The 23,164-nt window shown below is 40.2% G+C and overlaps 1 protein-coding gene across 8 annotated transcripts in view; it reads right to left on the bottom strand.

Moving 5' to 3' along the window:
- LDB2 (LIM domain binding 2) overlaps nucleotides 1-23,164 on the bottom strand; it is a 221,679-nt gene that overhangs the window by 131,559 nt on the left and 66,956 nt on the right. For all 8 annotated transcript variants that reach the window (XM_026075667.1, XM_026075666.1, XM_026075668.1 and 5 more), the window contains exon 2: nucleotides 12,903-13,005. In XM_026075667.1, coding sequence (XP_025931452.1) covers nucleotides 12,903-13,005 — 103 coding nt within the window. The remainder of the gene's footprint in view (nucleotides 1-12,902; nucleotides 13,006-23,164) is intronic.

Genomic DNA, 23,164 nt, shown 5'->3' with positions numbered 1-23,164 from the left:
CTCAGCCCTGGTGAGGCCACATCTGGAGTACTGCGTCCAGGTCTGGGCTCCCCAGTACAAGAGGGATGTGGCACTACTGGAGCAAGTCCAGCGAAGGGCTACAAAGATGATTAGGGGACTGGAGCATCTCTCTTATGAGGAAAGACTGAGAGAGCTGGGCCTGTTTAGCCTGGAGAAGAGAAGGCTGAGAGGAGATCTTATCAACCTGTACAAGTATCTGAAGGGAGGGTGTCAAGAGGATGGAGCCAGACTCTTTTCAGTGGTGCCCAGTAATAGGGCACGAGGCAACGGGCACAAACTGAAACACAGACACTTCCATCTGAACATGAGGAAATACTTTTTCACTGTGAGGGTGACAGAGCACTGGAACAGGTTGCCCAGAGAGGTTGTGGAGTCTCCTTCTCTGGAGATATTCAAAACGCACCTGGATGTAATCCTGTGCAACGTGCTCTAGGTGACCCTGCTTGAGCAGGGGGGTTGGACTAGATGATCTCCAGAGGTCCCTTCCAACCTCAGCGATTCTGTGATTCTGTGACCCCCACTTTGCACACCTTGGTCTGCACCGTGGAGCCGTCTCTAAGCTCACAAACTGGTTTTCTTTCAGAGGGAAGGAGTCGGGTGAACTTCAGGAGTGCACCTAATGCACTCCAGCCATTCACAGGCATTTAGTTCACCAGATAGGACTGGATCTTGTCCAAAGTAAACCTCTGCAAAACATGGCCATTGTGGACGTCATCTCCTTAACACCAACTGTTTTGCTCTACAGATAACTCTCCCACTGCACTACTTGCTAATCTAGATATAGCCTCTAGCTACTAGCACAACAGATTATGACCTTAAATCAAGAAGTGACCCTGCAAAGTAGTAACAGTACAAATTCTACTTTTCTGGAGCTGGTTGGAGATGCTGAATAACTAAACTTGAAATGCATTATCCAGACTTTTCCTTTCTATTTACTGAAGTACCTTCTCTCTATCTTAATACTCTCAAGTTGTACACAAGTCCACATCACAGGCTGTGCACATCTTGCTAAGCTAAGTCAAAGTCTTCCCTCAGTACAGAATATCCTCTAGTCTCACCTTCAGTCTAATACTACTAACCAGTTCATTATGGGATTAATTTAATTGTGTATATATGATTATGAAAAGCAGAGCATTGAACAGAAACAGTCTGAACAGCGCAGAGACTCTTTGTTTTCCAGCTTGAAACATTTTCTTGGTGCAAGGCCACATTTTGGTACAGTACCATAACTTTCACCTGTTCCTTGCATGAACTTTTTTTTTTAAAATAACCATGACCTGGAGCATCCCTTTGGATTACAGAATTTGATGCATAGCTAGCCATGCATGTGCAACAGTTCCTAAGAGCCAAGCCTCAGCAGAAAAGCAGGTGTGCATATGATCTTGAAACAAAAATAGCTGTCAAATCAAAGGTAATTTGCCACAAAGGAAGGCTCTGATCCTCAGTTAGGGAACACCAAACTGGTCTGGGTGCAGGACTGTTTCAAAATAATGTCATAAGGACATGCTTTACAAAACAGATATCTATTTTTAATCTCTCTAATCTCATTTAAAAATGGATGGACTGAAAAGGGGGGTGAAAGGGGAACAAATATAAGAAATATCAGTTTGTGAGAGTAAGGAAAGTTTGAAAGTCTCTGAGCAGCTTAATAGAGGGGAGGTAAACACGAACAGTTATCTAGCAGGCTGCTACTATCACATGTGCCACCAAAAATATGTTAGTTTAATGCTCCCTGGACCAGAGTTTCATTTTACCTCATTTTAGTGAATTAAATCATGTACTACAAAGGAATTTGGATCTGAATGAAAGGAACAAGATTGATATCAGGATGAAAAGTAATGCCCTATTAATTCAGGTCCAGACATTAAAGACAACAATAAAATTGAATTACACAGTATTCTAATATTTCTGGACTAGATAAAATTTTATATAAAAGCCTTTTTCATAGTCAAATGGAGATGGGAGCAGTAATGGATTTTTAAAAGGTACAACAAAATGGTCAACATCTTCCTTCAGGCACCCAGTGTACTGGACAAGATGATGTTAACTTAAAAGCTCGTGCTGAACAGGTAGCTGTCTACTGGTCCTCCTCTGTCCACATTCCCCCACCAGAACCAAAATAATAAATTCTTAAGATTAACCCAGGTCACAGATGAAAAACAACTGGTTCAGGCTGAAATGGTACGAAAGAGGCAATACCGATAATGAAGGAAGAGCATTTTAAAGACACTGCAGTCAAGGCACAAGCCTCTTTGGCTGAAGGACCACTCTCGCAAGTGGTCAGTTCATTTTGGACTACCGGTGGGTGGGAGACGGCTCCCACACTCTCGCCCAGTGCTCAGTAGCGCGTGACAGGACCCTGTGCCATGAGCTGCTCTCAGCCAGGGAATACTGATCCACACATCTTGGCGATGAAACATGCCTCCACACCAAAGCCATTCGTTCACAGAGACTCCATGCACTGTAGCGCATCTCCTCAGTAACCCCAGCCATCACTAGGCCATTAGAACTAGTCCTTTGTGCCTTCTCTTGGCTTTCCCATGCAATATAAAATCAAGATATTAGCACTCACTTTCAATGCCTTAGATCCAAAATCCTTTAAAAAAAAGAGCAGCTCTGGAATATCAGATGTGGATTGGCACCTCTTCCAGGCAGGCAGAGGTGGACACTGAGCAAGGCCCTTTGGAGCCAGGACATTCTTGGTCATTCTTGTGGAGCTCAAAATATCACACATCTCCGTCATTCTGTTTCAAATCCAACATATTCCTGTAAGCTGTCCTCTCTGATGTTAACTTTTAAGAATACCTACATATTGGTTGCATTTGCCTTGAAAGATCCTAAACAAATACTCCACTGAACCCACTTCTCCCCTGAGAAAACAAGGGGAGAACAAGCAACATTGTATTGCTTACACTCAGGTGCTATAAGCACCAGAATGGACTTAAATACTATGGCATAAAACTTGTATGGATCAAACTTGTGGAACAGCTATATATCAGCATCATTTTAAAGGTAATACAGTTTGGACTGCAGAATTCAATATAATAAAGAATGATAGCCCTTGTATAATATTTCAGATTTCTCACAGACAGCAGACTTAAAAAAATAAATAAATTCTTAACTACATTAATTCAAGAAAATTTCCAATGTGAAATTGGGAACAGTATTGCAGTGTTCAGAGTCAGCTTTTGGCTCTATAGTCATGGTGCTTAAGTTTTATTTGTATGGTAAATACATAAACTCATGCATATCTATGCAATAAACCCAATACTATATTAGGATGCACATGTGTACATTTAGCTGTATTCTATTTGTGTGTGTATTATATGTACGCAAAATGAAGTCTGTAGGCAGAGGTAGTATTTTGTAGTGAACTTTTTATTATGTGACCTTAAAAAGCACCGGCACCTGCAAGCCTTGTCCTGCTAATGTCCCAGGGCCATGAGGTCTATAACACCACTACCCACAGTATAAGTGTATATGCACACTATAGAAGTTTCAAATTATTACAAATTTATCATAATATGCAGAAAACTTCCAGATCATTGGGGCTGATACTCTGATTCGCCTACACCTGAGGATTCAAAGAGGGAAGAAAAAAACCCTCAAATTCCACCTATTTACTTATTCAATGCTCTATAAAATGGAATTCATTTCTAACACCTTCAGGCAATCAGTATGCTCTACAGCATTATATTTATACTGGTTGTGGATAAAACTCTAGAATACTTAGTTAAATGCCTATTAGAATCTCTTTGGTCGGGAAACAAGATGAAAATATGAAAATATGCTCTGTCACAATCTTCCCAGCTTTTTCTGTTATTGCTTAGATCATTTATAGCATGGGGTATGTCACTTCTGAAAAAGAAACAACACAACTGTACTAAAAAGAAAAGAAATAAAACCAAATATGCAGGAGACAAATATTTTCCGACTACTTGAGAAAAAATATATCTATAGTTCTTAATTTGGATGAAGACTCAGGCTGAGTCTTGTTTCTTATAGGAACTTTGTAAGTATGTTATAAAATTTTTCTGTGAATATATAATTTAATATACATTATTTGACCATTTTGAGCCTGATTAATGTAATTTTTGGTTTTTGAAAAAAAAAACTGATAATTTTAAAGGCTGAAGTAGTAATGACTGAGCATTTTCAATTTCTTACCAAAAATATTTTAAAATACCTTAGTACAGCACCATTATATTTTTAAAAATCTATAAAAACTTAACAACCACCATATTTAAAGTACAGATAGCATTTGAAGCCAAACAGTGACCTGCCTGCCTGTTATTTAACAAAAGGTAAAACGTACTGACCAGTTCTTCCCAAATACAACTCTCACTATGCTAAGCAAGAAATAATTTACCCTGAGTCTGTAAAACTGAAAACTGTTCATTATTTTGAGGTAAAAAGATATTGCTTTCCATTACTTTGCAAGGAATTCTGGTATTTTGTTACATTTTCTCAAATAAAGAGAAAGATAGAACTAAAAGCTATGTAACTGAGACCAAGTGGGTGAACAGAAGCCAACCAAGACAAGGGGTTATTTGTACTGGGTGGGGAAAAAGCCATAAATCACTGTGATTCTCTCATGTTACTTTTACCTTTATTCTTCCTGCCCTCTGCATGGACACTAGACTCCTACACTGCATCTTGTTCCCTATTATATTATGAGTTCTCTCCAAAAGGGCTTATCACTTTATCTGTTTACACAGCAACAGAATCAGTCTGATTGATTGATTGACTGGGATTTCCAGTGACTTTGCAATTAGAGGCAATATCTAATTGTGCAACATTAACATTAGGAGTTTCGTAGCTCCTCCAGGTGCCCCTTTACAGACAGAGGTTTTCTGACATTGATTTATATAGCATGCTTGGTAACAAGCAAAAGAGGTTTGAGATACCCATTCATGAGATATTTGGTATCAGTGTCATTACAAGAGGTTGACAGGACAAGTTTTATGATAAACCTTTGCAATCACTGAACATTTTATTTTGGAGTATCTGGGCTAGATGTCTCGCATAGTCTCCAGTATTAACAAAACATTATTTATATTGCTAAAAATGAGAAATCGTATGATGTTTTTAATCACAAAAAGTTTAGCACCCAAGATGAGAAAATAATCTCAGGACTTAGGATGATGGCTGAGACCGAAGGGAGCAGCAGGCTGAATGTCGATGCGCGCGGCAGAAGCAGTGACCACGGGGAGCCACAGGGACAAAGGCCCAGGGCCACCTTGGCTGCAGGACATCCCCAGCCGCCCCAGCAGATCTGCTCCAGTGCCTCATTCTTCTTATCTCCAGGAACTAATACCTTAATCTACATTTTTATGCAAGTTAAGGCCAGCATTTCTTCTCCTGTTCATTATGGATATGGAAACAGACTGCATCCCTTTCCTTCAGAGGTGCTGTTACCACGTCCCTCCTCCCCCTCACTTTTCCCCAAGTCTCCTCTTCTGTACACTGAACAACTCCAATTCTTCCAGTTTTCTTAGTAACTTTTCTCTTCAAGACTCCTGCTTTCCTCTGGACACTCTCCAACTGGTCCACGTTTTTCTGCAAGACTGCCATCCAAAACATGCATCCACTTCAGACAAAGAAAGGAAAATCCCAGTCAGTGCTTCAAAACACCTCATTTTCCAAAGCTCAACTGACCAAGACAGAATACGGATAAAAACTATGAATGAAAATTAAGAACCTGTTAAGCAGACTTGGTAAGATATCCAAAAACCCACAACTATATTATGAGAAAGAAAACAACTTTTGCTAAAAAGTTAGTAGCAAAATGAAGCAATAATTCAAAGAGAAAGAGAAAAGATAATTAGGATGAATGTAAACTGTAAAAAGCAAATAGAAAAAATGTGAAAGCATTCTATAAAAACAGACATTATGAAACAAAAAAATACTAGAAAGAGATGCTAAGTGAAGAATCAGTGAAGAATCTAAGGTTGTGTGCACTAGGGAAAACAAGAAAGACCGTTTTTGAAGTATATTCGAAGCTAAATATATCTGGAGACAGTAAATTTGTTAATAGCAATAAAAAAAGCTTTTCTGTTCTACACTTGGAAAGAATGTTGATCTTGAGACAACCAAGTGCTTCCTGGTCCATCAGCAACTAGGACGGATCTTAAATAGTGTCTATCAGGAGTAAATATTTTTAAATCAGCAGTTCTAAGAGTTTCTTTTGCATGTTTCTACCTGAAGTTATTTAAAAAAAAGAATTACTGAGGAAATTCCAAAAGACTCCTACTGTTGCACTGATATTTAAGAAGGGACAGAATACGATCAGGTAACTGTATACCAGATAACATAATACACTCACAGACAAAACAGTGAAAAAAATTATACAGGATTCAACTGACAGAGATTGAGGCAAAAGGGATGTAATTAATGCCAGTCAACATGGTTTTATGGGAAATAGGTCTTGTCAAACAAATCTCATTTTATTCTTTGATGAGCTTACAGAAGTTTGGGTGATGAAGATGAGTGCATAGATGTAATACACTTAGATACTCGTAATACATTTGACTTACTAGTACACCACATTATGTTCTTACCAAAAATTAGTAATATACAATATTAATAAAGCACATGTTGAATGAATTCAAAATGTTTAACAAACCAATTTCACGAAGTAAATATTGATTGGCAATCATCAGCTGGTGGGGGGAGCGGTGACCCACAAACACTGACATTAGATATTAGACCTGATTCTAGAGACATTTTTATTGAGGGGCTGAAATTAAATTCAAAAGTATTACAAACAAACTTTGAAGGTGAAACATAAATTGGAAGAGTGGTATATAAAGATGAAGACCAGGCAGTCACACAGAATAATCTGTCTGATTTACTAAGCTAGGTCAATTTACTGCGTTGTACCTGAATGCTCAAATCATGTTTAATGACTGGATTTCTCTGGGGAAAAAAAAAGGGAAGAAGAAAGAGCATGTACCTGGAAATACTACAATCTGTTTCACTTGGCTTATTAAACTTTCTCTATAAGAGTTATGTGAGAGAAGCCAGACGACAGCTTTACAGAAATCCAGGGTGATAATGTAGCCGACTAGCCTCTCACAACAGTTTTTTGGACAATAGTTAAGCAAGTGGGTAACGCGTGGCAGGTTTCGGCTGTTTATCCCCACACTATGTTCCTTGCTCGTGAGAAATCCCCACTAGATGCAGGTTTCCACGATTACACCAGCAGAAGTTACCCAACAAAGGTCTCTGAAGCTAACAGTGCATCACGGGTTAGAAACAGGGACAAGGGCAGAAAGAATTTGTTTCGGAAGGGAAAGCACCGTTTGCAGCTCACTTGCTGTGTACGCACAGACTGAGTAATTTCTGGTGAAGACACAGAATATATTCTAAAGGCACAGGTAGGAACCTAGATAAGCGCTTTAAAGCCCAAAGTTCACTGCACTCTAAAATTACTGTCTACAAAATTCTGTGTTTTTCTAACTTTCTAACTTTCCAAGGAAAATTGAGAAATGAGGAAAAATCAAAGCAGGGTTCATGCACCAAGTAGGGGAAATGAACAGTAAGTGCATAAAATGCAAAGCACGGTATAGTCATATTGAACAATCCAAACATAAACTGAGCTAAGCAATTAAAACATAAAACACATATTCAATTATCATCTGAAGACTCAGAGCAACAATAAAACTGAAACCACATTATATCTTTCTAGGAGTATACAGATCAAAAGAGCTCAACTTGTCCCTTCTGAAAATTCTACTTTTTAAAACTGTGCAACATTATGCAATGGCGTATAAAATTTGGTGATGGAAGCCCATGAGAGGTGTCTGAAATTCTCAATACATTCTATATGTATAGTAAATCCGTTTTTAAGACTCCATCATACCTGCATGAAAATTTTTACAGCTACAAATGTGCTTGCTTGTGCTTTTGGTTCCTCACAGTATACCTCTCCTCCATAAACAGAAAGCTTTTAGTGAATAAAACGGAAAGCTAGCCAAGCTCTAATTTCCTCCACAGTGAAAATCACATAGATTATGTGTCACAGTGTCCCTTTACTCGGAAAGAGTTAACTCCCTAGCTCCTACTCTCTGCAGTGCTGCATAAACACTGCACATTATTCTTACTGAGCATGCTTCATCTTTGCTGTCTCCACAGTCTTGGGCTGTCAATCACCTGTCAGTCCCCACCACATCAGCACAGTGTGCATCACCAGGCTGTCAGCACAGCAGCTGATGAGACTCTGCTAAGAGCTGTCAATCAAACTTGTTTCTCTTATCTGTTCTGGAAATATTTTGTCTCGAAGAAACAAAGAACCTGGGCAACAATGGATCAGAGTCTAGTATTTACTCTTTTACAGGGGTAGTAGGCTCTTAACAGGAAACGACTATGTTTCATCCACAACCAGGAAAAAAATCTGTTCCATTCGGTGTTTTTTTTTTTGTTTTTTTTTGCTTAAATCCGATTTAGTTCTTGTCCCAATAAATCAGGGCATAATAAATTAATGCAAATTTCATTTTACTTTCACTGTAAAATGAATTTAACAGGTTTACTTCTTAAGTTTCTCTATTGAACACAATTCAGTGCAGGTTAAAACAGGAAATCTCTCTTTGGTGTTGGGAGCCTTTCCCTGCCTTTGGGCACTGGAACATGTGGTCTTTCTCTCTGTCTTACCATAGCCAAAAAGCCAGACTAGAGAAAACACACATAATTTACAGCCTTGACACTTTAAAATATCTCTTTATTTTTTGTAGCATTTCTCATTAAAACTCAATTTCAACATGGAGTTTAATAACATGTCAGTAGGGTTCATAGATAATAGCAGACCAAAAGAATAGCTAAGGAGTATAAGCAAGCAGGAGGAAAGCATATGCTGATGTTTAAAAGAAGATGGTATCTTCTTTCTGGAATACTGTACAGGTGAGGAGGAATTGGAGAAGGCAGGGTTCTTGCATCTACAGAAATAAAATACTGAAGAAAAGAAAGAGCAGCAGAGATGGGCACAGCAGTGATTTCGGGTCTGACACAGAATCTCTGCATTCAAAGTTGAGCTGGGCTTTCAAGTGCACGTCTATACAAGGCAGAATAATGTTCTGCAAAGATAACTGGGCTAGGTCTGACAAACCTGGCAATGAAATTAATTAGCACTGGTGGATCACTGAACTAACAGACCTCTATTCTTTCCAGGGCCGAGTAAGTATCTTTACATGCTGTGCCATACAGATATACAGGCACATTTAAGGCTAGCTTGAGTATCAGTACATAGTGCTGTCTCATGCAAAGTAAACTAAACATAACCCAGTGACTTAAATTTTGTGCTCTGACCCATATCTATTTTTCCCTACAAATTAATGAATCCTAGGGCTGATAGTCTAGGAGAAACCTTGCATACCTAAAAGGGAACCTAGCAAAGGGAAGGAAACCACTTTTCTCAGTATATAGAGGAGTGCAGTAAAATGTGATAATGTAAAAGTAGGCCTAAAAATATTTGGTGTTTTTCATAAAGCTTCAGTTTGGGGTCATGAAATTAGATGAGCAGCTTAATTTTCTGAGACAAAAAAGTGAGTTTACAACCCTTACAGTTCCTTGGACACAGTGTATATTAAAAGATAAAAAAACGGGAGGCAAGGAAAAGTATATATTTTTTAATCTTGTAATAATTACACCATCAGTGATTTACAGCCCTAATTCACATGCTCTGAACATTTGGTACTGGCTATGGGACTCAGGCATCCAGGTAACAGAGCAGAGCGTGGAGAGAGCCAGCTGGGAAAAAGGCCAGGAGATAAGAAACCCTTGGAGTGCTTGGAAAGACAAATGCAAAAGCAAGCAAGGAAAAGAAGCCCCAGAAGGATCTGGGGACCCGGAGGGATCTGGGGACCACGGTCATGATTAGAGAAAAGAAGAGGAGAGTATGCAAGTTTGCAGCAAGCCCCACAGGGCTCTCTGGGCGCCCCGGGGGTAGAAGCTGGGGCGAAGGGAAGGCACGCACTGTTCTTCCTGGTCTTCAGCCACTTGACTGGGAATCTCCATAACCCAGAGAAAAACTGTGACCAAGGACAACAAAAACAATTTGTCCTCCCCCCTCGCCTATCCCCCCCAAAGAGCCTGGTTTGTGTTTTTCTGGAATTTCTTCACTCCAGAAGAGAATATTTTAGCTCCCAAAAGAGGAAAACCATTGCCCAGGGGAGAGAAAATGAGGTGCCAGGCACAACCGATGTCCAAGGTGTAAGCAAATCTCTCTCAGATTGAAGCAAGACAAAGGAAGGCAATTTTGAGCTGAATCCTGGAGCAAAGGCAAGAGGTCGGCATCTTTCATCAACTTCAGCTCTATAAATGACTTATCAAAGGATGCCTATTTCTCTTTTCTAGGGTCTAATCTTGGTTCCCTGCATTACTGTTTGTGCCTTCAAGAACAAAAAATTTCTCTTTTTTTTTCCCCCCCCTCAGAGCCAATTCAGATGTTTTTAATCTCCACTAAATATTAAAGAATTTGTATGTTGGGGTAAGGAGGCAGGTGTTACACTGAGCACTGAACAGCGGGTGGAGACTTGCTGTTTTTATTTCATCTTTTTCTAAATTCCTCGCTCTCGGTGCAGCCTCTCGTGTGTCCTGCCTCACACAGAATCACAGAATCACAGAATCGCTGAGGTTGGAAGGGACCTCTGGAGATCAACTAGTCCAACCCCCCTGCTCAAGCAGGGTCACCTAGAGCACGTTGCACAGGATTGCATCCAGGCGTGTTTTGAATATCTCCAGAGAAGGAGACTCCACAACCTCTCGGGGCAACCTGTTCCAGTGCTCTGTCACAACCCGAGCGTCCACCCACCGGCCAACAACTTCACGGTTTCCCAGGAATAACGTTAGCGTGGGAGCGCCTGCTGGGCTCGGGGAGGTGGTGAGATGCTCTGGAGCCACAAGGGATTTGGCACGGGGCTCTGGCGGGCAGCAGGGGCACCTCGGCCGGGGCTCTGCTCGGCGAGCGCCCGCCACGCATCGACGCGGCTCTTCTGCCAACGGCCGCGCCGAGAGGCGAGTGGACTGCTCTGCTCCCAAGGCCTGCGCGTGCTTCAGGACACCAAGCTCCCCTGCTGGGAGCTTTTAACCCACGACCTGCGCCCTGGGCCCACCCCAAGCAAGGCTGGGAACACGAGCGGTGACTCGGACAATCCCCTCAGCCAGTAGGGCTGCCCCCAGAGCCTGCTCGTACGTCAGCCAAAGTCCCCAGACTAGGGCAGCTCAGGCATACTCTTTATAGCATCAATAAATAGGAAGACTGCTAGTGTCAGTAAGAATCAACAATAGTGCAGTTCAAAATTATGTAAATATTTACCAGCGAAGGAACCAGAGCGTGAATGAATAGAGAGAGCCCTATATGCTGGACTTAAATCGCAGGTGCTTGAGAATAACAACATCGAAAGCTGCTACAGTTTGTGCAGAGGTCAGAAATTAAAACCGCAAAAAAGACAAAAAAAAAAAGCACGTGCACTAGTCAGCTTTAAAAAATGTGCTCACAGTAATTTGATCTTTCAATCACGCTTATCAACAGCAATGCTAAGAGTCACAGTATTGCCCTGTACTGAACTATCCCAGTTAGAGATCGCACAACCATTATCAAGCGTTTGTGACAACAGGAATATTTTACCCTTTGACAAATTCTTCCATATGCAGCACTGTTTTCCAGAAACACAACTCCCTCTGATCTAACTGGACATTAATTGCTTTTTTGCTGATGTATCTGTGCCTTCTGGACTGATAACACAACTAGCAAATCTGATATCTGACAAGTTGACTCAACCTAATCAGGACAGATCAGCTGTTACCAACATTGCTATAGGCTGTAATTTGAGGACCTTTACAGAGTTATCACTTGCTTTGAAAGGCAAGAAACTGTAATTCTGTCAACACTAATCCCAGAACGTGCGTTCAAAGTGGCTGTTATTTTTTCTTCAGGAGAAGGTAACACTTGTCAAATAAATACCTGAGATAATTGATAAAAGGAATTAGAAGTATGTGAGTGATACACTGACAATCAGTCACTCTCAAGAAAAATAAGAACCTTGCAAGATTCAGCACATTAAGCACAGAGCACAAGCTGTCACTGTGAAGCAGGGGTCACTCTGAATGGAGTGAAACAATTTGCAATGCCGTTTTTCAGTGTTTACTTATCTCTGTGCTGCTTAGTGCTAAAGCTGAGTGAATTATTCCTTTCAAACAATTTGTTCGATGAATTTTACCCCTTTTTTTCTGCTTGGAGTATGTGGGCAATGGATACCAATGCCATCAGATTTATTCACTGCTTCATTTTATTCAAGATTGCATTTAGTACTTGACTGAGAATATTTTAGACTTGGCTGCTTAGCTGTGATTGTTCACACAATACCCAGGGCAGGTCCTTACTGTGTGCAAACAGCATAAGTCCATGCAGCTGATGGACTAACGATTATTTACACCAGCAAGGATATATTTTTAGGTATTTTTTTCTGCTTTCTGTTTGAATTTGGAAGCCTTTCAGGTGAGAATACTGAAATTTGCTGCAAAGTCCCTTTTCTGTGAACATTTTTGCCCACAAGACTCAACACTTGAATATTTATGGCAAGCAAAGGAACAAAGAGTGCAAGCACAGCCAAAGCGAATTAATTTAAAAATTATGGAGATTATGTTGTATTATTTGCCCTGCTCCACCAGGAAATAATTTATTTTCATATAATAAAATTCAGAGAAATTCCATAACCTATCTTTCCTAACAAATCCCAACCCATGCAATTTGTTAATGGAACATGATGGTTGCTGAACACAACCAAGTGACTTTGTCATTGCCAGGTTCTCAGCTGTCTCTTACTTTCACAGATAAATGTATAGAAACTCAGTCTTAAAATTATAACAATAAATGTATCTCTTACTGTATCGCTTTGGTCCATCTTCCAAACAAAATGAAAGGGTTAAAGTTGCATCATCTTCAAAAAACTCAGTTGCAAAGGCATCCCACCAGAGGTTGTCACTATCCTAGGAAGCAACAGATCATTCACTTAACAGGAGGCAAAATGAAAATATGTTCTTCCTTTTTTAAAGAAATTCCAAAGGAACACGCATAGTTTGCGCATTCTTCCCTGTGATTTTGGGGTGATGTCTATAAGATATTTTGAACTAATTTTCTTAGATAAGGGTTTCATTCTAGTTTAAGAAAAGAGGTGAAATGTTTAGTTTATTATACAATAAACTTTCATTTTGTCCAGCACACCAAATATGCAAAAATGTTCATTATCATAAACACAAGTAACTTCTTACATTTACTTTGTTACACCTTAGAATGTTCTTATAAATTAGTCGCATATAGAGCAATTATGACTTTTCCTCCCTTCTCCTGGGCTGCATATCTCAAATGCTTGGTCCTAATCATGAAAAAAACTCAGCATTTAATTCTCTAATACTACATAACCTGATTATCAGCATGAGTTGACAGGAAAGTAATTTTGAAACTAAATATAATAGCCATTCCACTTCGATGTATTTAATATAAGTACAATGCTACCATAGGTTAATTAAATACCAGCTAGTTACTTAAATATAATTGTTGAGAGAAATCTTTACCTTCCAGTACAATACATGAGGTGAAAACAATATTTTCAGATGACCTGTGTATTCTTATATTTGCAGTAATACACATACTCAGAACATAACAATTATTAAAATAGTGTAGAATGCAATGCATACACTGAACTACTACCACAGGTGGGCTGTTGCCTTTGGGAACCGAACCAGGCATTTTCAGAGCCGGGTGATTAACAACAGGCAGCCAAACCTCCATGCCTAGCACCTGGCCAAGTGGCCTGGCTTGCAAGGCCTTGCTCCGAAGTCAGGGAACAACAGAATCCACCTCTTGTTTAAGTCACTAAATATGGATATGTTTATTAACTGGACTTGAAATCTTTGGCACAGTGTCTTCTGCTGCTCTGAGATCTTCCCCTTCTGTGAGGCCCTGAGATTTAAATCACTCGCCACGCACAGAATCAGCCCCAAAGCTGGAAATACACCTGGGAAGATGCTACCATCACACTCCTCATCACCGCAGTATCACGAGCACTTTGGCAGTCCTCCAAGTGTGCAAGACTACCTTCATCCAGCTTAGCGAGCTGGATGAAGCGCCTTAAGAGCGCCTCTTAAGGCCTGAGCAATATGTAACAGAGTGAGAAGACATTTGTTACCTTCACAAGAAAAATAACCCCTGAGATAAAATGCTGATTTAAGACAAAATGTGCATCTATCATATTCATTATATGTGCACGTGCAGAGAAATAGCTATGTGATCTTTTTAGTTCTGCTCCCATTTCTCCTAAAGATGTTATTATTGGGTTTCACTCCTAACCGCTGAGCAGGGTGTCTTTACTGCCCTACCACTTTACATTACTTTGATCGCTGTCAAATAGCCAGCAGAGGAACGGTAAGGACATGTCTTAGCACTCCAGCTCCCACTGGAGAAGCCTGAGAGACTTTTTGRCTGGTTCAGAGCCGCTGGTGCTCCCCTTCCTCACCAACTCTCGTCCCACGCGGCAGCAGCGTTCCCAGCCCGAGGCATGACAGAGAGGCCGGGCACTGCCGTGATCGCTCCATAATTCAATCACGCTCACACAGAGGTATCAGAAATGCCCCCGTTTGGCAGAAATCTGTTGTCACAGAGAGCGGCCGCTCTCTCCTGTTTGCTGGTGTAAACCTTATGGGCTCTGTGTGTGCAAACACTGTTGCGCTTATTGGCTGAGTAGCCACGATGGTAAGTACAGAGCAGACAGGTGTTCACCAACAGCCCCAAAACCGCCTCCAGCAACACCCCTCCCTGCTCTGAACACTGACGCTTCACTCATGAAACTGTGCCAGTTGTTATCACAAGCCCACATGACAGTTCACTGCCCCATCAGTAATTACGAGCTACTGCTCTTGGTCATTTGCCAAAAGAGAGGCTGTAGCATTTTTAAAGCGGGATCTTTTGGCCATACGTCTTGTCATTGCAAAGGGGGAGGGGAGGAAAGGATTTAAGCAATGCTACATACCACACTTGCAGCTCTGCTGTGGGAAAGCAATTGTTAACTCAGTATTTCAGTACTTCTAGAGCTACTAATGCAAAATCCCATAATAAAAAAAGCAAAAGGGAAGCATCACATAATCGTGATGCAAATGCACACAGAAAACAAAGAGAAGAACACGGGGAAAAGCGCAGGGCCTCACCTCAAAACCACACATATTTGCACTCACTTTTCTTCCAAGAAGGCTAGTCTGAAGGCTAAAAAATGTGGAGACTGAATTACTGCGGATTCTCTCCCTGGATAAATAAAATATCCAGGCTCTGTCACAGTTTGAATACTATCCAAGGTCTTTATCTCGTGATTTTGCATACTCTACATCAGGAAGAAGTAAAAATAGAAAATACCCCTCCCATGCATACACACACATGTATACACACACGCGCGCGCACACGCACACACACAACTTAATGGGCTCTACGATCCCTCCGTTGTGCCTGGATGCACTCTGCTGCTCAGCTCACGCTCTGCCCTTGTCACAGGTGGCCCAACTCCTCTCATGGCCTCGTGGTGAACGAACCCAAATGCTGTGTTCCCCAGACAAACAGAAGAAGAAAATGGATCCACTTCTTATGAAAAAAATGAGTGAAATCACCCCCTTTTTCCTGCAAAAAGGGGATGGTGAAGGCAAGGCTGCCCCCATGCATCTTTAACTTCTGCTCTGACAGGTTACGGGGGATTTTGCCAGAGTAATTATTTTTCTATTCAACAATAATGAGAAATTACCATGGCAACCTCCCTTTCACGTAGTGCACTCACACACTCAAACATTGAAATAATGGACTAAACATAACAAAAAAATTAATACTTTGAAAAATATTTTTTATTAAAATAAACTTAAAGAATAGGTCAAAGGAGAGAAAAGGGCAGGGACAGTCTTAGAGTTGGGTCAGGAGTGAAGATGACACGCAGATGTATCCAGCTACCAAAGCAGCAAAATGTCTTCTGCCACAACTGTCATTGTTCCTTCTGATCACCACCACTCCTATTATTATTTGTAATTTGAAGCTTGGTTCAACTCTGAATAGGGACTCCAAGTAAATGGAATCCTAGGGTTTCAATATTTTTTTCTGACTCTGATTTCTTTGGCAAATGTAATCAGACTTTAAGTACAATGATGTTTTTTTCCCCCCCATCTAATAGTCCCACATATTCACTGTGGGATCTGAGAGTCAAGCTGGGTTCTTCTTTACAACTTACACACTTACATGATTAAGAGCCTGCAAGCCAAATGAGCTTTTTTGTCTTGCCTATGATGGTGATTGCTGAACCAAAATAGATGTTGCAGCCGGACTATAAGGCTAACTGAGCCTATGGCATTTTCTCCAAATTCCTTTATTTCTGTTTAATGTCTTGGAAGGTAGAAAAGAGAGTTCACGTATAAAACCAGCACATGAAACCATGTTTGGGAGAAGATGCAGATAGAACTGGAATGCAGGACAGAACTGGAATTCAAAATGATTCTGAGAGATTGCAGAAATGATCCGAAACGAAGATGAAATTCAATAAGTGTTGTGACAAAAGCACAAATACAAAATGGGGAATAACTTACTAAGCAGTACTGCAGAAACGGGCCAGATCGTAAACCAAATATGTCAGCAGTCTGTTGCTGTTGCAAATAAGGGAAATGTTGCAAATACAGGAAATTAGACAGAATTCCCTGCCACTCCCCAAACCCTCTCCCTGGCAAGATGCACACTGGAAGAGCCCACCCACATGTGGGGTGCTGTGCCCAGCTCTGGGCCACCCACAGCCCAGGGACAAGGCCGAGCTTGAATCCAGCTGAGAACAACAGGAATTACGAGCTAAAAACGAACAACCCTCTCCAAAAAATAAAGGAAGCAAGGGAGGAGGCACCGGGTGTATTTAGCGCAAGAAGGAAGAAACAGGGAATGTGATGACAGCCTTCAACAATATAAAAAGATTGCTATGAAGAGAAGCGCAATCGCTTTTCTCCGGAGCTAACAAGGACAGGAGAGGCAATAACCAGCTGTTTGCTGCCCCGGCGGGTTCAGCGGCAGAGCGCCCCGCTACCGGCTTCTCGCCTGCTGCTGGGGAGGGCGGCGGAGCAGCCGCTGCCAGGCTGCCGAGCAGGGCGATGCCGGGCGCAGGGCGGGCGATCCCGCTGCCGCGAGCCCGCGTGGCCCTCCGCCCCGCTCCGCTCCGCTCCCCGACGCGACGGAGCTCTGCCATCTCCCGCACGTCGCTCGCTCTCTGCAGCACATGTGGAACAGGTGTAAATAGTACATTAAAAAGACAGTCATTAAAACAAATAAACATGATTCGGAATACACACAGGAAGCACATCTGTTGCGAAACGGCGCCTTTTTTGTATAATCACTTTTCAGGGAAGGACTGAATTTTAAACATCAACCTATGTGGCTTGGCATCACGCAAGGCAAAAACAAAAGAGAGAGGGCCCCTGGGAGCTTACATTTTTCTTCTGGCACCTGCAAGCCTTCCCTACTGACACTTACTATTTTCAGAGCTCTGTACGTCCCCACTCCTTTTGGCAACGTGCACGCGTCTCATATTCTTTCAAGTTAACGCTGCCCAAGGAAATGGCTGTCTCCCCAAGGGAAGAATGTTATTCCACCCCTCCTCCCTTTCCCAGCAAATCCAGCTACACCAGAGCTTTTAAAATGCAATCCAAGATAAGATTTTGCCATTAAATACACCTGTAAAAACTGCACGGCCATTATGAATAACAAAACTCCCAAGATAAAGTATCATAAGAATTCTGACACTGATGTTTATACTCAGAGCACACTGACAGAGCATTAAAAATAAAATGTCAGAAAACTAGAAATTAATAACTTCCCCATTAGTTTTAAATTGGACCTGGCTTGAGCCTCCCCAACATATTTAAGGTTCTGGTACGAATTTCACTGAAGTAACAAATTAACAGGGATCCATATATCTTAATTTTAAACATTCTGACATTTCAGTACAGATCTGTAGGTTTGGCCCTGCAATGCACAATCTTTTCAAGATCTGGCATAGGTATTTTTGCTATGGTTTATATAAATTCTGTACAGCATAATGATATATTGATAGTCTTAAGCTGATTTTCTTGGGAACAGTATGAATAGAGTAAAAGAGTGGAATATTCATGTACAGTACATGGGTGAGAAACCTATATAGTCAAATGGCCTTCTATCATTGTACAGGATAATGAGCAAAAACAGGTACAAGAAAAGGATGCGACCAACGTCCATTCAGAACAACTTTCCTGGCATCATGTGGTACTAGTACCACTCTTAAAAGCACCTGAAAAAACTCTAATCTGGTTGCCCAGGGCTACTCCTGTTGCTTTTGCTTTTGTCATTCTACCTTATTTTTTTTATCTTAGACATAAAGCATGTTTTACATAGAGTTAAACACTCCTGTAATCTTGTAATTAATGATATCTTACCGAACCTCTAACTGCCCTCCCCCAGCTAGGAATGCCTGACTCTATTACTTCCATTTGTTATTTCACACATATTCACAGTTTTAATGGTGTTGCTTGCTTCCATTTCACTTACTAGTGTGGCTGGATGCCATTTCTCAAACAATGTGTAGTAAAACTGGCAGAAAGATTTTAAGACTTGGCTTTGGTCATAAGTAGTTTTCTGTTCCATTATATACTTCCAACTTCTTGCCAAAACTCTACTCAGTGCCCAAAGCATATCAGTTTCTTCAGCTGACTTATTAATTAATTACATTATTGTTTACATTCCACTTTGGAACTTACCTTAGTTTGTGCAGCAAAGAAACACCACCACGTTTCTGTTTCATTGACAAGACAGAAAACAGTTGTGCAACAGATACACACAGCAATAGTGCCTCAAAGAGAAAATGTGTAATGACTCTCATGCAAAAAGTGGGCAAAGACTCTACTCCTGATGGAAATCTGAAAGAATTTTGAGAATTTTTAAGATTTTTTTATAAGCAAAAAGCTCATAACGGAAAGCTACTCTTACAAATCCACTGGAAGTTCTAATATATCAAGGATCATACTTTTATTGCCTATAATATCTGCGATGCCACAACACCATGAGGTAACAAAATACAGAAGAAAGCAGTAACAGCTCATTTTCTGAAAGTGGAACTGTGAAAATCAGACATTAATTATTTGAGTCCAGATACAAATGGGAGAAACAAACAAACAAACAAAAAGATTAGAGAGGCTTTGCACAACATGCAAAGTGATTCGTGCCATTTTCTTGATGTACTCTGAACCTGGGGACCTGAGAATCAGCATCACTACAGCAGAACAATTATTCTGTAATTTTTCTGGTCTTGCAACTCAGTTTTGCAGAGATGCTATTTTGAGATAGTGTCACTTAGGTTCTCAAATGGAAGGTCCTCATTGGACAGTTAAACTAGGGGTTCAGATTAACTGAAATATGATGACACTGGTAGGAAGAAGAGATACAGCTTCCATATGTTTAGAGGCATGGCTGCCCTATTTCTTTTTATTTGGTCATTAAACTATGCCTGAATGAGAGACTTTTTGTCAGAATGGTTGTGGCAACTGCTTGCTGGCAAATAGCAAGACAAGTCCACACACAGCTATAAAAGTATAGTTATTCCATTACATCTAAGCCACCCAATTTCACCATCTCCACAGATGTTATATGTATTTCGAGTTGTATATCCTTTTAAAATTGGAGTCCTTACAATTATGGAGATTTTCTAACTTAAGCTTTCGGGAAAGGATAAGATGGCAAGCTAGCTGCTTCGGTCTAATAATAGAATCCACAAAGAATGCCTGGTCTCAAACCTATTATTTGTCATTGTTTAAATTTTACTGCAGCTTGTGGACAAAAGAGAAATGAATCCTTAAATACTCACTCTGTGCGTGAATCACTATTCCCCTACAGCAAACATACACAGATTGCAGTGTTTAATACCATCACTGTAAGCAGTACAAAGCAGAAAGGGTTAATTTATGAAATGGGTCATTTCACCTGCATCTTTAATTTCAAATCATTATTTCTATTCCTGACTGGGAACTTGCACCTATAACACAAGAATGGGTAGGAGAAAGAAAGGGAAAACAACAGCAATGAAGCTGGTCTCAGGAAGGCATATTCTTCTACCAATTCCTTATTGTCAGCATGGCACCATCCTTGATATTTCACAGCAGCATAATGAATGACAATCAGAGGATGCTCTTTTGTCCTTCTTAAGAAGTATTTGGGATAAGATTGCCTTTGGTCTCTAGGGGTAAGACCTATATTCTGGCTGTGTGAACAAAAAGACTGGGCATTAACAACGAAATTATGACCGTAGTGCAGTTGTTAACAGAGATAGACACATTCACCCCTAGTGTAGTATCTGTTTGGCCTTGGTACATATAGTGCATGCTAAATCCATATTCAAAGTTGTTTGAAATTTCAGCCCTCTTTTCAGCAGATGTGCAGATGTCTCTAGCTGCCTGACAACAGTAGAGGATTTCCCTTGTAGTATTCTCCAACCATGATCATTGCAGACAAATCACAGACTTGAGTTTCGTGTTTATCAAAAATGAACTGCGGTTACTCTTCTCTTTTCTGCAACACAATACTCAAAAGCTTCAGCCTTTGAGAATGGTTTATAGAGATGGAATATTAAGTGTGTCTATTATCTATTGTACTACCGTCAGTCATATGAATGTTCTTATTTTATGCTGACATTTTGACCTGGCTTCTTTTTTACCTTGTTTACTTCCATCTATATGAGTAAATGGAAGCTACTATGCCATCTATCCCAATGAAAAGGCAATAACTAGTATTGCCATCAGTGAATACAGAACATCAAATATATGTCACAAGGGCATGGAAAAAAGTAATATTCCCTGCAACATCAGTAAAAGAGCCTCTCTGGGTGTACCTACCCAACAGAACCAACTCCTGAGGCACTAAAATTTAGTTAACACAAATGCTTGTGCCAGTTATTACAGTGAAAGTAAACTTTCAAAAAATAAATTATTATTAACAACATTTAAATACTACATCAATGGACAGCAGAGACCCAACACAGTCTTGGACACCTCCACTTCAGACTAGACTCTCACCACTTGCCATTGCTCACTGGGGTCTCACTAGAGCTCTAGGCACATTACAGACAGGTACAAAGTTAAGGGCTTTGCCTCTGAGGAACTACAATGTAAAGTATGGGCTTACCCATAACATACTGTATTTTGAGAGGTAAGAAGCAGTTCTTCAATTGAGCTGGAAAACACTCTGCTTTTAATTCTTGTGCCACCTTCTTGGGCAAATATAGTGGTCAAAGTAGGGAATGGGATCCTAGATGAGACAAAGCACACTTCTGGCGTGCGTTCCAGCTTATTGGCAAAGTATCAAAATGGTGATAGGCTGAGAAATGCAACAATGAAGAACTGATTGTAACATATACTAAGATTAAAGGTGTTGGAAAGACATTTAGGTGAGAGGATTTATCTCCATATGACACTTACATGATCTTCTACCCTACAGGACTTTGAGAAGACTCTTGCTAAGATTATGACTTAGCAAAACATTTTTAAAATTAAGGAAATGCTTTTTGCTGGACTAGGATCCAAATATGTATTTGTTAGCCTGTAAATAAAATTAACTAAAAATTATTACTTCCTATTAAGCTTTGCAAACCAGATAAGAACATATCACTATATTGGACAGCTCTGTCTAAGCAGAGCTCTTATTTCCTGGGAAGGTACATGAAGTGGAAGAGATCCAGTGTATCATATGTCACATCTCCTTTAGAGGACAGGATTATTACATGTAACCTCATGGCTCAAGAGCTTAATTTACCAATAACTAGTCAGAAAAAGAGAAAACATTTGAGATTATAGCTGGAAGTGCAGTGAGGAAAGTATTTAAGAAATCACTCCTTTTTGTTATTGTCTATTTACAAGCATATCCGCACTTTAAATTATATATTGTTTTCTGCATTTAAGTGCTTAATGATATAGCTGTGGTTCTGGGTGCTCAGTTATCACCCAAAGAAATTGTAAGAGCACTATATAATTCCAGACAGGGCAGGGAAGCAAAAGCATTTCACAGAAATTTTGTTAAGAAGCAATGGTAAAAAACAGAATCAAGTACTTTGTTATGTATTAATAATATACTGTATCATTTTTGTATAAAAAGTGCATATTCTTTAAGCTAAAAATACTGTGAAAATTAACTAACAAGTGGGTAAGACAGAGATAGTCACCAGAAAATTATGTCCCTTTAAAGATCAGTCACATTTTTATTCAACTCATTTCAGATGCCAAAATCTTAAGATTTTTCTGAAATGATTATTTCTTAACTATAGCAAAAGTACCTTTCAAGTTAATTCATGTATGTATTCTGTACTTATTAGGGTTAGTACTCACAGCCATTTTTGTCAATTGGCAACATCATTCTACCGCAAATGTCTGTGCTGAATGTATCTTTCAGGATCTAAACTCTACTCAAGAGGAAGAAAAGAAAAAACGTATGGCCGAGTTCTTAATTAAGTTCTTAAATTCATAATTAAGTTCTTAAATTCATATTTTAGACTCTACTTACTTGATCAAGTTTGCAAAACTACTGCATAATTAGTATCATCCATATAACCTAGTTGAGACATTAATCAACTGAAGTGGTCAGATGCTCAGGTTTTTGAAAATAATATAGCTACATTTGTTGCTTGTCATTTTTGCTACACAAACGTATGTGCATGCAAGCTTAGACATTTATGCTGAGATTTTCAGAGCTAATGAAAAGACCCATGCATCCATTTTCCCTTAGATTCAGTAAAAATCAGATGCTGGAATATTCTATGTAATGCTCCAAATCCCAGCATGGAAATGCAACTTGCTGCCGTCTGCTGAATGCAGGCTGGAAGGTGACAACAGGGCTGGGATTCATTTCACCCCAAGACAGTTGTCTAAATTCATAGGAGATAAAAAGCCTCCTGGAGATATCTGTCTCTTCACTGACTGTAGAAGGAGCCTAGGGAATAGTTCAGTCTAACCATATAACTTTTACAGGGATAAAGGTAGGTAAGATAAATCCTATCTGAGGTACCCACCAAGAATTTAAAATTCAGGAAGGAAACCGGTTGAGGTTTGGGGAGCTTACATAGTGAAGAGC

Source organism: Apteryx rowi, unplaced genomic scaffold (assembly GCF_003343035.1).
Source record: "Apteryx rowi isolate R43461 unplaced genomic scaffold, aptRow1 scaffold_409, whole genome shotgun sequence".
Taxonomy (NCBI): Eukaryota; Metazoa; Chordata; class Aves; order Apterygiformes; family Apterygidae; genus Apteryx; species Apteryx rowi.
This window is presented reverse-complemented; position numbering and strand designations above follow the sequence as displayed.